Source organism: Parasteatoda tepidariorum, chromosome 4 (assembly GCF_982258835.1).
Source record: "Parasteatoda tepidariorum strain Cologne lab strain chromosome 4, Ptep-v5.0, whole genome shotgun sequence".
Lineage (NCBI taxonomy): Eukaryota > Metazoa > Arthropoda > Arachnida > Araneae > Theridiidae > Parasteatoda > Parasteatoda tepidariorum.
In genome coordinates, this window is record NC_141758.1 from 107,131,577 (window position 1) to 107,150,723 (window position 19,147).

The 19,147-nt window shown below is 28.2% G+C and overlaps 1 protein-coding gene and 1 long non-coding RNA gene across 2 annotated transcripts; one reads left to right on the forward strand and one right to left on the reverse strand.

Annotated features, from left to right (window-relative positions):
• Window positions 1–2,016: 2,016 nt before the first annotated feature.
• On the forward strand, window positions 2,017–8,776 carry LOC107449301 (uncharacterized). The gene is made up of 2 exons (XM_016064798.5): window positions 2,017–2,146; window positions 8,367–8,776. Exons 1-2 carry the CDS (start codon window positions 2,135–2,137, stop codon window positions 8,667–8,669), a joined length of 315 nt encoding a protein of 104 aa, XP_015920284.3. The 5' UTR covers window positions 2,017–2,134; the 3' UTR covers window positions 8,670–8,776.
• Window positions 8,777–15,813: 7,037 nt separating this feature from the next.
• LOC107449300 (uncharacterized) lies at window positions 15,814–18,506 on the reverse strand. Its single transcript, XR_001584760.4, has 2 exons — window positions 18,358–18,506; window positions 15,814–16,261 (listed from the first exon to the last, which is right to left on the reverse strand). It is a non-coding gene; the product is annotated as an uncharacterized LOC107449300 (long non-coding RNA).
• Window positions 18,507–19,147: the final 641 nt, after the last annotated feature.

Here is a 19,147-nt window from a genome sequence, read left to right on the forward strand (position 1 = left end):
CGGCAATTTTTAAAATGGCTGCCTTATGATTTGCTTAAATTACCAAAACTGATTGGTTATAACATTTCTGGTAAAAAAATACAATTCTGGTTAATGAAACCGAAATATATGATATAAACCATTCATTTCGTACTTTTGACTTTTCTATGTTAACAGTTTAACAGATATTCTCTCTCTCAATATGATAGTTATTATTACTAAACATTTAGTAAAAAATACAAAATTAAAGAGTAAATTTAATAGTAATAAATGCATACATGGTTTTTATGTCATGCTCTAAAGCATTATGATAAAATTACCACATTTACCAAACTTTAGCACGTATTTTAAAACCATATTTTATTATTAATTTCGCGAAAATCATTAAAAAACATTTTTGTGAAAATTGCAGAGCTTTTTGGTGCTCTGATAGAGCCAGAAACACGGTAAATTTTACCATTCTTTGGCAGTTTTGGTCATGCTTTTCCTTTTATTGTAAAAAGGGACATATGTTGGTCAATTTAAAGGTAATAATTTAATCATTGTACCATAGTGAGAAAAATCCTCGTACAATATTAAATCGTTTAATTTTTACCAAAAAGTATTTTTAAAACTGTGTATTAGATAAGCTGTAGTATGTATTACATATAATACAATTTTCACATTTAGATAAGTTAAAATAATTTATTTAACTATTGGTTTATTAATTGCAGTTGAATAAGATGCAAAGAAGACTTGGACGTAGTTTTATCTGACATATTAAAAACGGTTTTACACAGACATTTTTTAAAAATACCAATTTCTATGCATCTGCATTTACTTAAAAGGTTGATTGGTTAAAAATTTAATTTGAAATTTTATTTCAGTGATTAAAATGAAATCATGGGACAGCAAATGTTTTCATTCTCTGACATCATCAATAGTGTATTAAGATCTGCGTAGCTTTAGCAAATTTTCTTCGTTTTTAAAAGTTTTCTAAAAAGGTATTCTTTGAAAACTCAATGTACACTGTTAAAAATTCCGATCCACGTTGCACCAATAATTGGTATTCATTAGCTGGCTACTCAAAATGGAGCTTAATTTTAGCATATTTTGGTATGTTCACTAGCTCCAAATATTGGTGGAAGGTTGCACTAAAAGTAGGTGTATTAAAGAAGTAAAACACCTTTTTTCATTCTTTCTTTTTTCCTTTATAAACGCAGAGGAAGGTTCCACCATTCTTAGGTATTCTCAAAGCGCCTAAATGTAGGCACAGTTGCTATTTACCCTAACAAAACTATTAACCAGAAGTAGGCTGTTTTATGACATACCTCTAACTATTTTCTACTTCCAACCAAATTTAAAAAGGCAACATAAAAGAAATGAACTTTATAATTAATGCAAATAAAACATTTATCTAACTAAGTAAGTTGGTACTTGAAACAACATGCATGAGTCGTGCCGATACACCGAGACCAAGTTGTAAAGAAATCATGGCGTCGTAAACAAATATCGTTCAGTTTACAGTTGCCGCCAAAGTTTTGTGTCTTTTACCAAATTTTGGTGCACTAAGTTGCACCGTGGAAGTATTTCTCGATCATACTTTAAAATTTATGGTGTAACTGAAATAAAACGATCTTTCATTTAACTAAACTTTAGAATAATGAGAAACTTTGCCCCAAATACTGGATAAAGATATACTGAGTTTTTTTACAGTGTATGGAGAACCTATAATTATTTCAAGCAGACAGTTAGAAATAAACTAATGCAATTTTCACCTTTAAGACTTAGTTACCCAGAATACTATAGTATAAAAGGCTGATTCATTTTCGTTTTTATGTGCACAGGCATCAGCAATCAAGTTCTGTCTTCTTTTTATGCATACTTTTTGTAGCCACTTAAACTAGGAAAAAGGTCACGCTCAAAACATTTTGTCAACAGTTTGATGAGGTAGAAAACAAGATCGGAACAATAGATAATACAGCAATTTCCTTTTTTTTATGCAGACTTTATTAGTTCATTGAAATGCGCAAATTATATTCACATGCGTAAGTGGCCGTTTTTTTATTACTCTAATCACGGTTTACGGTTTTTTCGGGTTTTATAAAAACAAAAGCTTTTTTTCAGTTGCGCGCAATTTAAACATTCGTAATTATCAAAAATATTCTGCAAAATTATGAAAGCTATGGTAAGACAATATTTATCTTAATCTTAATGAATAAGTTTTAATATGTTACATTTTAGCTTAAGTTAAATAATTTCTAATAGTCACTTTTATGTTTTAAGACATTTTTATGTAAGGGTTGCAAATTAAATTGCATATGAATGCATATGAAACAACGGCATACATTAAGTGCATGAAACAATATACATGTTAAAACGCTTCTTAAATTAATTATCTATACAATATATTGAATTACCAAAGCTAATAATTTATTAAAAAATCGTTGAATGACTAGTCGCAGCTTATTAATTATCCAACGAATGAATCATTAAATTTCAGTTACTAAACCGTATATTAATATTTACTTTCATTATAAATTAAGAAAAAATTAATAATTCATTTACATAATTATTTTATGCTTATAACATTAAGATTTATTTACCTTAAAATTTTTCGAATGTTTTCTGTGATTCTTAGAAATATTTATAACATTTAGAACTAATCTGGCGTTACACTATTTTTAAATAATTAACTTTGAATAATGTTTTATATTGAGAGAATATTTAAATAATTGAAAAGTATGAAGATTTCAGATAGATAAAAAAATAAGGTTTTACCCTGAATAACTATTAGAATGATCAAGAATCACTTACTAGAAAATGATTTTAATAATCTCAATTAACGTAATTATGATAATTAATAAGTGCTCACTAGTAGTTAAGTTATGAAATCAGACTAAAAATATTTTTTCTCTGAATAAACATACCTTTCACCAGATTTCGCTTTTACTCTCTAAGCAGTAAATAGATGGTAGTCCAAATAGTTTAGACAGAATAACGGTCGAAATTTTATATACCTTAATATTTATTTCCCTATATCTCAAGAAGATTTTACGAAAAAAAAATTTTTTTTGCACCTATTTACAAAATTCATTCGTCTAAAGATGCAAAATAATTCTTAATGATTATTTAGAATTTTTCTTATTTTATTTAATAATGGTCAAAAATTATTAAAGTGCAATGTATACAAAATTTGACATTTTAAAAGGCAAAATACAAAATTTGAATCTAAACGGTCAAATAGTTTCTTCATTATAATTTTTTAAACCGAGATGTAATTTTATATCTATACTTCATTATAACTATTTTGTCATTTTAAATTTCATAGTTGAACATGACGTAAAAATCTGTCTAACCCTCAATTTGAAAAAAAAAAGTTTCAATATTCACATAATAAAATACTAAAAATTGTATTGAAAGTTTTATTATTTATTTATTTTTATTTATTTACATTTTTTAAAACTAGTTTCATAATTCTGTGCAAAATATTTTATGATTTACTTTGTATTACGAATTTCTGCTTCACCAGCAGAAGGCGATGTGAACAAAAATTATAATAATCTTAAAAATTTTAATGAGGAATATGTTAAATCTATTTGCAAATTTGAAAAATTATGGTTTGGAAGTGAGCCGTGTTAGAAAGATTTCATCTTTAACGCAGAAAAAGACACCGGTGTTTCATGCTGTATTTCATAACCAGAAATTATTAATGTGCTAAATATAATATTTTTCACTCAACTTGACTTGTACTAATACAAAATAATAGAAAAAAGAACGAAAATATATTTAATTAATAGTCTGCGTTAAAAATCTATTGAAAATTTATTCTGTTATTTTTTAAAGAAAAAAGATTTTCCAAATTAATTGTCAAGTAAAAAAAAAGTTGCATTATAAACATCTTAGATTTGCAGGTTGTTATAAACTCTATCAATTTTACAAACATCCCTTGTTTTGATTTTCTTAAGAGGATGATTATTTTATTGTGTTTGAAATGTGAAGAAAATGAAATAAAAGATGGCTAACATATCTAAATTTTTCAGATTTATTTATTTTCCAGCGTCATTTTCATCTTTAGTACAGTTCTTATATCTGACGTGGCTGCCAATTATTTAAGTAATGTGAATTATGCATGATGCATGAAGTAGGGAAGGGTACAGATGGAAAAAAATTAATATTTAAATAATGGTGTATGCAACAGTAGTTGAAATTTAAAATAGTGCATTTGCACTTTGGTATCTTATGAAAGTTTTAGACTTTCAAAAACATAGATATAATTTAACAAAGAAAAAACTGATGCTAACTTAAAATGATATTCCACTAAGTTAGCTGTTTTTTACTTACGGATTTTTGAAAAATCTCTTATTTTCACTTATGTAAGTTTGATTTTTTTTTCATGGGAGCATGAGTATTTCATCAGAACTGACGCATGCGCGCTAGAAGAGCGCATGCTCATTTTTCTTGTAACCCTGCTGGAATAAGCTGACGTAAATTTTCGAAATCTTTTAATTTAATCGAATGAGAACTTAATGTGTGATACAGTGCCGACTGCAAGTTGTGAAAATTGCATGGATAATTGAGTTAACTATTGCTCTAACGAATTGTAGTAGCATGGGGTTGCATGCGGGTTTTAACTTCTTTAAGACATATATTAAAGTTGTGTTGCACGTTTTGCTTCCAATTATATTCCAATTTTTCAATGCATGCTCGTAGTATAGAACAAAATTAGGAAGAAAAAAAATAGTTCTCTATTTTGAAAGTCTACATAACATCTTTTTAAACCCAGATATTTGTTTGTTTTCTATGTGTGATATGGTATATTATTCAACTGAATTTTTCAATTATGTAAATGAGTATATGTAAATAAATTATGTTAATGTATTATGCAAATAAGTTATGAGTATTCTTGGGAAAGAAAGGCATATTTAGTTCCCAACATAGTGTAAATGCCATTTTTCAGGTTGAGGATTTATCAATTTTAAAAAAAATTTCAGTCTAGTCATTTATCAAAGCCACTACCACATTTGTGGCCTATTTAAACATTGCTGAATGTAATACCTAGATTGCTCATAGAAAAAGTTTTTCACTTAATCAATGAGTAATTGGGCATTTTAATACGATTATAAAATGAAGAAATTTAAAAAAACAAAAAATATCTTAAGTCAAGCACTTAGTTGAAGTAAAAAATGTTAAAACCACTCCATACGTTAGTCATATATAGAATATATATTTCTCTTACACGGTGACAAAAAAAGCCCTCATTACAACTCCCTGAATGGCAACGCTAGAAAATCGACCAATGATTGCCGCAAAAAATGTTACATGTCAAATCTAGCTGGGATGGCTCAACATATAGCGCTTTTAAAAACGGAAACTGAAATAATCAGAGAGAGAGCATAAGCTAGGTAGATGAGAGTAGTCTTTGTCGACAGATCTCTATTTTAGTATTTTGTCGAAAGCGCTTTTTTTCACGAATTTATATATTATGAGTGTATTTGACGATTTTTGATTTATATCACGAATTTATTTGTTTTACTAGAATTTATTTGTTTATGCAGGTTTTTCCATTAGAGTTCACTTATTTCAATTTTTAATAGACTTAATTATAGCCAAAATTTTAACCTTTTTAAAGAGATATCAGTTTTAGAAATTTTATCTTAAGATTTTATACTATAGCACATTTCCTATAGGTTTAACAAATTACATGTGATTGATTTGAATTCAAATTTATTTTAATGACTTAGTATTTACTAAAATGATGTAATTTCTTTTTTTTTAAAGTTGTTATATGGATTTGAATGATTGTTTTGAATTCTTAGAATTTTGTGCATTTGCAATGTACCTAAGTTAGTAGCGAGTGAAGCGAGCTTGGTTTGCGAAGCAAACCATGTAAGATTGCGTAGCAATTTTCGGGGGTTGGCGAGCGTTAGGAAGCAGGGGGCGCAGAACATTAGTTTAGATAAAAACTTAATATACCTACTGGGTGCTCTCCACCCTAATAGCTGTCAGGATGTTTCCCCACCCCACAAATTTAAACAAATATTCCAGTTTCAAAATAAATAAATATAGAAATACATGTGCAATGTAATTTTTTTTAGAAAAATAATTTTTACAACGCTTATCGTTATTTCTGTCTGAACACATTGCAAAGCTATCAATTACGCTGCTTGACGATTGCTAAAGAACAACTGATTTATGCAAAGTACAGTTCTTAACATCTGTACAACAATTTTTTCTTGTTTCCACTTATAATATGACTTAACTTGCGCCAGCATTAGTTCTCGAAGTGCACACAGCTGAATTAATCAGTGGTGGTTCAATCTATTTAATCAGTGAAATAATTAGTGGTGAATTAAATTAACCAAAACAATATTTTTCCCACCCACAGATAAATTGATAACACTTTTACATCATTCTTTTGACCCTGATTGTACAAACTGTAAAAAATTCTGAATAAAATTACGGTAAAAATTACCGATACTGAAGGTCAGGTGCTTTTTAATGTAAAATCTATTTTGACGGGAACATATAATGGGACAAAAAATCTCATATACCGTAATTTTTACAGTAACGTAATTTTTACGGTAACGAAATAATTACCGTAATATCACTAAATCACTCTAATTAAAGATAAAAACGATGCATCATTATTAAAGTAAAAATTGCGGTATAACTTTTACGGATAATGCACAAAAAGTACGGGCACCTTACCGTAATTTGATCTGGAACAATTACAATTATATAGATTTGAAACAATTATCTAGATATGCGTATCACTTTTTTCTTAAATTGAGTTTACAAATGGTATATGGGTTGTTTGAGAACTGTAAGCATATTAGAAATCGTGCATAGGTATTTTTTATAAACAGGCATTTAAATGAAATAAAAAATGGAACCCACATTGTTATTATAACAGCCTTCTTCGAAACTTAGCACGTATTCTTAGGGACGTTGTTTCTGTGGGTTACCACTAAATTAAAGCACTGGTTGTGCTTTGCCTAATTTTTTACTGTGTGATATGACAAAGTTGTATGCATTGAAAATTAATATAAAAATTTCTGGAAGACTAGGTTGGCCAAAAGAAGATATAAAAAATCCCCCCCACCCCAATTTTTTTTAAATATCCTGTCATCTTCCAACTATGGCAGTAGTACATAATGTGCTTTTCTAATCTGTTATTTTGCAATTGTGAGTTTAAGGATTGATTATTGAATTCCCAAAAGGAAGTATCAAGAATTAAAGTAAAATAAAAGGACACCAAATTAAGATAAAATAAGTTCATCAGAAATATGATTTGAAAACTAGGTTTTTTTTTCAATTTTAGACGAATAGTGAATGAATCATTTATATTGCGCGGAAGACAGTTTACAGTCTTGTGCCAGTTATTGGGTACGTTGACAATGGATCCATTTGTCCCTAACTGATGATCAACACCCAATCTTCGTATTTGCATGAAAGGGGTTCGGAGAGTCACCATTTGCTCTTCGGTAGGATTCAATTCTCTCAATCACTTTAGTACTTTTGTGAGAGACGGGCCTTAGGCTTGCATTTGCAATGAATTCTTTCGTTTTTCCGTTTGTGTGTAACGCTTAAGATATTCCCGTCTACGTTGTTTGGCTTTTTCAGGCTCGGGAAGTTTAGGCCTTGGCATCGTGTTTTTCTTGTTTCAACCCTAACCTTTGGAACCGTGTCAATTACTTTGTGATATTCACCCTGAATTAGCATTGAAAACGATCCAGTTTGAAATGTACGTTAGAATTTCTGATTCTTAATTAAAACAATAAAAACAAAAATATCGTTCAAATGATGAAATTCTCTTTTATTCACTACTCAGGAAATATTTATGGTATCTCTCTGGTTCTATATCTCAAAAATCAGTAATGCATGACAAAATTAAAAGTGAAGAAAAAGAATTCTAAAAAAATTATCTAACAGCAGCGGTCGCCATAGCAACGCATGCGCATTGTTTGCTATTATTTTTGATTATTGTAGTTGAAAAGGGAGAACACCATGAAATTCAAACCAAGACTCATTTTGCCAATGGGTCATAAAATAAAATAAAATATATAGATTCTGTCCAAATAAGGCACTAGTAGTTAAAGTGCATTTCTTATTTATATATTTCATTTTACGCTTTAGAGGTTGTTGATTTGAGGATTATTAAATTTGACTAAAACAACATGTCCCCAAAATATTTTGAAATATAAATAAAAAAAAAAAAAACCTACTTAAAATTAAAAGTGTGCCCCTTCCCCCCAAAAAAGGGACTTGCTTCATAAATACCCCGGTCACTCCTGAATTCCCGTTTCCTACATTTTCAAAATTACCTAATTTATATTCATTTTGCTAAAAATTAGACATGAATGGTATATCCAGTTGAAATATAACTTTCAAAAACCATGTTCCAGGTTGTTTTCTTTGTTATCTTGGTAGTAATTGCTGTTGTGGAAAGCTCCCCTTACCCTCAGGAAATTCCTGCTGTTCCTGGTTCGGATAGCATTCCCGGAGCTGATAAAATTCCCAAGGCAGATGAACTAACCAAAGTGCCAGACGCGGATACACTACCAGGAAAAGATACCATGGATAAGATTCCAGGAAAAGATAAAATTCCGAGTGCAGATGACATGCCAGGAAAAGACATGGCTGACAAAGCAAAAGCATCAGCTGAAGCAACTGCTGCAGTTGCAATTGCTTTAATCCCAAAAGTCTGATTAACAGTTTCCCTCTTTTCTCTAAAAAAGAAAATAAAAATGAAGTGTTATTATATCAATGTATGTGTGGTTTGTGGCTAAATAAAATATCAATGTTACGCTATAAACTATCTTAGTTCTATCTTAAAAGCCATAATCAGTTCATTTCTAACACAGTTGCTAGATTTATTAATCAGTTACATGCAGAAATTCTATAAAAAATTTGAATACGCGTTGTGTTATGTTAAGACTGCCTCATACATGTGTGCTAAGGACTATTATCGAAAGTTCAGATAAAAAAGCATACATATGGTTAATTGCAAATAAATATTGAAATGAAGAATAAACAAAAACCTTTTTGAAATTTGAATAATTTCAGTGGAGGAAGGGGCATGCAATAAACATCAAAAGTGGTTTGATTGGAGGTTGAAACCTGAAGGTTACTTTCTGTACTCTTTGTTCTCTATACTTGTCTTCTCGCGAAATCAAAGAAGTCTAGTTGTTTACTACATTCTCCTTCCTATATGGTGGTTAATTAGATATTGATAGAAAATTTAGCTTTTTCCTCGGTTAAATACTAATTTCTTACCCCCAATTGCTGTTAGTAACGAACCAAACAACAGATCGAAATTGAGAACACATGTGAGTGAAAAGGTAGTAAATTTTAATAATGATGCCTGCTGAAATGTTACAACTAAACTTCCCAGCCAAAGCTTGTTGCGTTTTTTATTTTGTTTTTAGTATGGTGTTGCAGTTTTCCACTGTTGTCCATGCATTTTGCTTTGTTTGCTATAAATATTTTTGTATCCCTAATTAAAAGTTATTTTCCTGTACTGCTATTATTCCGCTTTTAATTCATGACTTTAAAAATAAGAGAATTGTTGCTTTTTTATTATTATTATAATGTAGTTCTGGACTATATTTTAAGATAAATTTATTTAGAAAGGTGGTCTAATCTTATTAAGCGTTTTACATTTATTAACAAATAACGTTAAGACAGTTAAAGAGAATAATACAGTGAATAATAAATACAGTTAAAAAGATTTGTTAAATGATTTCTACCTTAACGGTCACATTCATGCACAATGAGATACAAGCAAACATAGTATTTAATATATTCGCCCTTTTGGTAAACGAAATATTAAATTACAGTTGTGAACTCATAAAATTTAATGTTATAGCAATATATATATATATATATATATATATATATATATATATATATATATATATATATATATATATATATATATATATATATATATATATATATATACATATATATATATATACAGTAAAACCTTTTTTTGTGCGGTGGATAGGGACAGCATAAAAGAAATCGCACAAAAAAATATTCGAAAATTTTATAAATTCTGACATGTAATAAACAAGTTTGTACCATATACCACCAAAAACTTTTTTTATGCGGTTGATAGGGACCGCATAAAAAAAGTCGGACTCAGAAAATACATGAATGATTTATGAAATAGATAAGAGAATGCTTTCAATAAAATTAAATAATTAAATTAGACCTAAAGAAATTTTAAAAATATTTAATTCTTCATTGTACATATACATGAAGAAGTTTTCAAATTATGCATTAAATAGTTTGCTGCTACTCGTCGTAATCCAAAACGCGCATCTTCTTGGAATGAATTGGTTGAAAATCGATTCAATTGATTTCAATTGATTTGTTTTTTGGTACCATAAAGTCAGTGATCAGATAAAATAAAATAAAAATCATAAAAACTACATATAAATAGAAACAAAAGTAATTAATTTTTTTACCTTTAATCTCACTATAAAATGAATCCTTAATCTAATGAATCGTGTATAAAACTCTGAATACGAAGCGCATAGTATTTTAGATACATGCAGACGAGAATTTACAAAATAAAAATAACGGTTTAATTTTAAAATACTAAGTATTTTAACACAGCAAACGATTTTTTACTGATTTACTTCAACCTGTTTAGCGCAGAATAAATTTTAAACAGAAGAGAAAATGGAGTTGACGATAATAAATGAACTAATGAAAGTAAATAAACAGAGCATCGCGAAGTTCAGATACATCGTTGTCAAGGAGACCACGTAATCAAGAGTTCGTCCACAACATGCATATGCACATTGATAGGAAACATTAAACTGGTGCTAACGCCATTAAGATTCATATACCGCATAAAAATAATTCGCACAAAAAAAATCGCACAAAAATAAAATCGCATAAAACCAATCGCACAAAAACAGGTCTCACTGTATATATATATATATATATATATATATATATATATATATATATATATATATATATATATATATATATATATATATATATATATATTTAATAAATAAATAAATACAAGGAAACACGAAGTAAGTTGAGATAAGCAATAAGTTTCATTTATTGCGCTTAAGCTGCAAGTAAACAGAACTCATTAGATAAGTTCAAAATGAAGAATAAACCAAAGAAAAATTATAGACACATGAAAAAAGGGGGGTAATAATAAGTAAAAAAATAACAAACAACAGTTTATAAAAAGAAAATTAAAAAAATTATTAAAAAAAAAGGATGAAATTTTATTTAAAAAACCGGAAAAAAAAGATATAATCTTTTCTTCAGCCCACTCAATTATATCCGCAAAACAGAGTGCTTTCTGATATTGTGTCAATAAAGCCAAAGCAAAATATATTAATACAATAGTGTGAGGAGCACTCAATTTTTTTTTATAAAAATACCAGCAAATAAAATAGATCACAAAAAGTAAAAATAACATGTAAAAACAGAAAATAAAGTAAAATAAAAGGAAAAAACATTAAAAAGGGACAATCTGATTTTGCTACTCGCTTTATAGTCCCTTTTTAATGTTTTTTCTTTTTATTTTACATGTTTTACATTTTCTGTTTTTACATGTTATTTTTACTTATTTTTACTTTTTGTGATCTATTTTATTTGTTGTTATTTTTATATATGAAAAAAAAATTTGAGTGCTCCTCACACTATTGTATTAATATATTTTGCTTTGGCTTTATTGATACAATATCAGAAAGCACTCTGTTTTGCGGATATAATCGTGTGGGCTGAAGAAGCTGATATATATATATATATATATATATATATATATATATATATATATATATATATATATATATATATATATATATATATATATATATATATATATATATATATATATATATATATATATATATATATATATATATATATATATATATATATATATATATATATATATATATATATATATATATATATATATATATATAACGTCGTTGCCGAGTGGAAGGATTAAAACAGGTCATAGGTCGGGAAGGAGGGTACAAAATTTATTTATTAATTATTAGACAACAGCAGTCATGAGAGTGAGTAAAAGTGCACATGAAAAGTTGCGCTCCTTGGTTATATGTTAGGGAAAATCTTGTAAAGTAAAATCCGTAATATGTCTTAATTTAGGGACAGAGGGAACTCTTAGTAGTTGCTATTGGTTTATGAAATAGATCGAACGTTTCCCACACAAGAGCAAAGGGAAAAATGTCCTGCTCTTAATTAAATGCATACTTGAGCCAAAAATAGATTTAAGAACAGGATGTGGCTTTTAAAAGTGTGAGAAAGTATTTCGTTTAGAATAATTAATTAGTAATAAAGTAGGAGTTGTTTTATAGCAAAGAAACTAACGTAAAAACATTAATTGAAGCTTTTTATGTTACATCCCCCCTCGCCAAAAATGTTTAGTTAGAATCCCAAAATTTTGAAATTATCCATTTGCAAAATCTTCCCTATGGTAGAAGTACAAATAAAATAACCAAATTTGTAATGGTAACAATATATAAAAGTAATATAAATTATATAACATTTACATATGTTCTCACTGCAAAAATTTTAGCACAATCAAAAATCTGTAGTAGCATTATCAGCAATTTTACGATTTTCATTTTCAACAATTTTTTTTTTTGACAGTGCAGTTTTTCAGTTTTAAAAGTCTTTTGTTTAAAAATCACAACACAGCATTTTCACTAAAAGAAGTATTTTTCATAAAAACACTATTTAAGTTAAATCTTCAATTATGATAAAAAAATTTATAAACATTTTTTAAAAAATGTGCAAGTTAAAACACAAAATGTAAAAAACAGTTTTACAGGAAAAATTTCCATCTGAAATTAGATTTGAGTTCTGTTTACCTTGTTTGAAAACAAAAATGACACAGTGGTTGTTATTCTCAAGTCCAAGACTTCAATAATGTCTTTATTTCACTTTATTTACCTTTCATTTTTTGTCACTTTATTAGCAAAATATTTGGAAATTTTTTTTTTTTCAAAATCACCTGAAGTTAGGAATTAATTAATTTTCTTGGATTTGCACAATTCTGTCAACATAATTTTGACAATATTACGCACCATTTTCATATTTAGTCTCAAGAATATTAGAAAACACAAGATCATTTTCAATTCTGCTATTTGAAATTTTTTTTTTTTTTTATGTCCAAAATTTACCTTCTATAAAATTTTTTCTTTTCCTTTTCTCTCTTATTTTTCTTTCTACTTTCTTTTCTTTCTACTTTCTTTATATTTATTTATTTGTACTTTTATTTTCTTTCTTGGTATTTTTATTGCAATTATTAACCCGGATTTCAGGAAATATGTGTACAGACAAATTGCTTTTATAATCAGAAAAGGTGATCAGTCTTCTCAGATTTTACATTACAACCCGTTTAACACAATTTATCACTAATTGAAATCCAAAACAAAGCTTTCAAATTTAATATGGTATTAAGGTAAATCAGTTTTCAATTTTTGACTGACTTAGCTATTTTCCTTATTTTTAATCTGAAGTGCAAGTTAGGTTTATTTGCAAATTACCTTTAATTTCTTTTTTTTTTTTATTAATATTTCCTTCTTTCTTTTTTTTTGGACATAATTTTTTTTTCTTAAAAAATTTTAGTTCGGACAATTTTTTAAAGTAATTTTTGTGCAGAGATCTTAATTGGTAATTCAATTTGTCACAATTGTTAGGGAATTCAAATATTTTCATTTCTATTTCTTACGTGTTTTTGAAGTGAATTTGGTTACTAAATTTTTCAATTTGTGTTTGATCATTTTCCTATCTGTATGCTGGAATTAAAGTTCAGAAATAAAGAAACGATTTGTTTATGGAAATTACTGAGCTAGAACAGAGCTTTGAACTAATTACCAACGTTGGACTCAAGCATTAATGTTTGGTTACTCTTCAATTAAAATTCTAACAACAAGTATTTTGTTCATTTTTCTACCTATTTGTATGAGTTATAACATTTCCTAATTTAATTTTTGCCACACCGTAATTGCATTCATATATCAATATCTATACCAAAAATCAATTTTTAATAATTATTGCAGTTGCATTACGAAAAGAAAAAAAATTTAAATGGCATTTTCATCTTAATCCTAATCACTATAGTAAAACAAAAATATAAATTCTACTAACCAAAAAATCATAGAAGCTGTAACACATAAAACAATAAATTTGAAAATAATTTCTCGAAACATTTCTTATGACATTCAATTCACAGAAAATAAAAATTTCAAGAAAAAAATTTCAACAGTAAATACGATTAATATGTAAAAAGTAGTTTCACTTTGAAACATCAAATATGGGAAAAAATTAAAATCATAATCATTTAAGAAATTGTTTTATGAGAATTGTAAAAAAAAAATAAACTCAAAGGATACGTGAAAAAGTTCGAATTAGTCCAAGATATTTTGAAAACCACAACATCAGAGATGTAGCTTGATAGGAAAAAAAAATTTGTTTCTTCCAATTCCAAAACACATTTTGAAAATCACAACATCAGTTGTGAAAGAAGTTTTTTTTTTCTTTTTTAAGAGGAGTCATAAATTAACACCAATAGTGACGGAGAAATTGAAGCTTATTTTTCTTTTGAATGTCGAACATCTAAGGAGACCATCGTAAACCATTCCGGGGTGTGAAAACAATTCATCGACGATAAGATCCAGCTCAGCACTTAAGAGTGGCAAAATCAACGCTTTCTCAATTGGATAGGGTTTCAATAAAACATTTTAATTATCAGGAGTTCGATGCAGTTTTTCATTTTAGTCCAAGGAAAGAAATTGAAGCTCAGCTTTCTAGTTGTCTTAGGAACGTTGACAAAATATGCAGCATAGACATATGGAAAACCCATGATCGTTTAGTTCCACTGTGCATAGGTATCATTTATAATAAACAAAGTTTTGAAGAGTTTATTTTTTTGATGAAGATACTGGGTGAATTAATTATTGCCATAAGTTGAAGAAGAATTTGACTGCTTATTTACCAAATGTCCATTTGAAAAAATGATTTGAAGTTATTCCATATTTTTGATGTACCCTCTTCCGAAGTTGATTTATATATTTTCAAATGAGAGATATTCCATATCGTTGATGTACCGTACCCCGTTCCCGACCGTTTAATCCTGGCGACTTATAACGTCGTTGCCGAGTGGAAGGATTAAAACAGGTCATAGGTCGGGAAGGAGAGTACAAAATTTATTTATTAATTATTAGACAACAGCAGTCATGAGAGTGAGTAAAAGTGCACATGAAAAGTTGCGCTCCTTGGTTATATGTTAGGGAAAATCTTGCAAAGTAAAATCCGTAATATGTCTTAATTTGCGGACAGAGGCAACTCTTAGTAGTTGCTATTGGTTTATAAAATAGATCGAACGTTTCCCACACAAGAGCAAAGGGAAAAATGTCCTAAATGATATATATATATATATATATATATATATATATATATATATATATATATATATATATATATATATATATATATATATATATATATATATATATATATATATATATATATATATATATAATTATACCAATCATCTAAATGAACTCTTGTTATTTTATCATATGCATATTAATTGAAAAAATTTTATTCAATAACGAAATAAAATGGCAGTTGAATAGTTTAATAAATTTATATTCATAAACTAAAAATAGAAAATTATCTTCTCTTTTTTTTATCAATGCTTCGAATGCTAACTTTTCATGATAAGTAATCAGTATAATTTATCAGGCTAGAATTTTTTATATTCTACTATTATTTCTCTTTTTTTTTCGTTCATGTTGTTTTGATGATTAATGAAATGGAATACACACCAGCTAAATAACATTGTTTATTATATTTTTATCATTATTTTTTCTGTACAGAATGGAGAGTCTTTTTAACATTGATACCTGATTTGAACATTCTGAATTTATGCATCGCCAAGTATGTGTTATAGGATCCACATAATTTACATTGTCATTCATAATTAATCTGATATATTCTGCATTGTTTTTACTTTCGTTTACTACAAGTATCTTTGAATATCGCTTATTTTAGATTCCTAAAAATTTATCACATGAAAATTTGATCAAGCTCATTTTTAATGTTGTTTATTTGCAATCTTCTGTACATCATCAGCAAACTTCCTAACGAGTTTTCCCAATTCAGATGAGTCTGATAGCTCAATTACTTGAGCATCGCTCGGAATATCATAATCACCATGCACTGGCTGTGAAACTACGAAAATGAAACTTGCAATCAAAAAAGCAGCAATTACGAGAATCTAAAAGTAGGGGAAAAAAGGAAGCATAAGCATTTAAAAATGATATACAAATACTTTTATTTACATTATTATTTCATTCAACTGAGTATTAAAAATGCATTGTATCTAGGGTCCGTTAGTTAACCTAAAGAGAATAATCTAGAATGATCGTTGCAAAGAATAATCTAGAATAATTGTAGGAGAGATAAGTGCAATGCTTAGAAGAACAATGAAGACGCTTTTATGTGACATTTCATCAGCTTCTTCAGAAAAGATTTTCTATTTTATTTTTTAACCGTCGTTAAGCAGCCGACACAGTTTTTTGGGTTTACGACTACTAATGTTCAACTTCGTTATTCCCAATCCAGCAATCCAGAAGACAAGGGAACTCCTGGATCAATTATTGTGAGAAATTTGCCTTCGTGGTGGACTTTTTGATGGGATTAACCCGCATTTGCGTTACATAGAGAGAGGAAAACCAAGAAAACCTCCCACGGTAAGCCTGATGCCAAAGGGACTTTTACTCACGATCCGTATACCAATATTTTATGCTAGCAATGGGGTCAGTGCGATCCGGGTGCGGAATTCGTATAGACCAATCATCGCCAGGATTTAAAGCAGAGTCACCTCATTGGAAGACAAACGTTCGATCCCCTGAGCCATAAGGGATCTTTTCTCTTATAAAAAAGGAGATTATATTTACAGAAAATATTTTATTTTATTTTATAACCGTCTTTGAACTGCAGACCCAATTTTGGGTCTACGACTACTAATGTTCAACTCCGTAGCCTTGTTAATTTGAATCAATCCAGAAATAAAGGAAACTCTGGGATCAGTACCCCCAGAAATATGGTTTGTCATGGGAACATGGAGGACTTTGTGACACGACAGATATAACGTGCACCAGTCACCATTTACTACACGTGGAGTCTTCCGACGGTGGGAATTGAACTCAGTGCCCTATGATTAAGAAAAGATTGCTATGTTTGGATTACTACTTCAGCAAAGAATATTTCTCTCATTGTTTTTTTTAAATAAATAAATAAGCAAAGCGTAAGGGCCGCCGCTGGTGTTTTTGGGTGTTTAACGTAACCTTTTTTTTACGTAAAAGCTATTAGATTTAGAAACAAGGAATGAGAAAGTTGTGTAGAAAAAATGTACAAAAAGTACGATGAAGTAAATAGATTTAAAATTTGATAATTACTTCGTTAACAATTACCAGTTAAGCGTGTAGTAAAAAGTACAACGCGGGCCACTCGACAGGTCACAAAAGGGAGTCGAAAGGGCTAATTTTATTTATGAAATCAACATGATTGTTTTTCGTAAATCCAATTTGCTATTCCAATTTAAAATGTTTTCTACGCGATTTTTTCACTCTTTTGTTATTAAATATTAATTTTTATTCCTTTGCTGTTAAAAATTTTTTCTCTACCGAGATCTTCATTTCATAAAAAAAATGAAAGTGATGGAGGAAAATTATGGAGGAGTGAGTGAATTTCGTTGCCAGATATAAATTTTAATATTTATATCGAAATTGTTAAAGATTTAAAACAGATAACCTTGTTATAACAGATAACTATGGTATGATATAATGTTATCGTTGTATAATGTTCAAAGGTAAAATTACTTCTCATTGTGTCGCTTATTCAGTATTTCAAAGTTTTGAAATGTTTTTCAAGAACAACTGATTATTTTTCGAACCCAGGTCAACGTTCATTCCGCCAGAATCAGCATATTAATAATATAATTTTACATAAAATAATAATATTATTTTTACTAGCAAAATGCTTCTTCCCTTAGCAAAAATTTTGAGAAAAAAACCAATGATGAATGAGCAAGCATGGGGCTGAAAATCCTAGCGCTAAACATAAATGCCAGAACTGGCATGCTCAGTCTTAAGAATTAAACATAGTTTATTTCAACATTATTAAAGAAAGCCGCGATGGCTCAGGGGATAGAGCGACTACTCACATTGTGTTATAATTTTAAATAATTTGCAACTACTTATACTTACTATTTCAAATAGTATACAGCTACTCATATTTTGTTATAATTTTTACGTAATAACAAAATGTGAATAAACTTTAGTCTAAATTAAGAGATTTTTAAACATTTACCTGAATGGAATTCATGATTCGACCTTGTTCCAGAACGATCTATGTAATTCGAATAAAAAAAATGACCTTATATACATACATATCATTTATTAAAATTTTAACGATATCTATCAAATAATAATGGGCTTGCATATGGAATATTCTTTGAATAAATGTGATTTATCAATTTTTATGGAAAAATTTATGGTTTACATCTCATCTTTTATGCATATTTAACTGCATCTCATTGTACCCACGAAATATTAAAACATCATTTATTGATTCAACAAAAATTTATTACTTGTAAAACTCTTTTTAAACTCCTTTATAGATTTATTGCTTTGAAAAAGTAATTTAAATAGTTAGCATATTTTAGATGATTATTAACTTTGTACAAGAATTATGTAACTTTATCAAAATCTGAAAACTTTGTTTAATATAACAAATATTTATAGCATTATACATAAATATAATTTAATGAAATGTATCTAATTTCTCTTTTTCTAATCTTGGTATTAATACAGTATTTCAAAAAGTTTCTTTAAAAATAATTTTTTTTTTAAAATTATGTACAAAAATTAAAAACTTCGTCTCTCAAATAGATTTAAAACAAGATTTTTTTAATTATTTTAGTCAGACCTCAAGCAATAAAAGTAAGACACATAACTACCATACTTCTATTCTTTTGCATCCTGGAGTATCTGCCAGCCTCCACACACCTGCTGCTTTTCTCCCTTTTTTTATTTTATCTTAAATCGAGGTTATCTTAGCGAGGTGAAAATCCTTGAATAACGCTAGTAGTAAGGAAAAA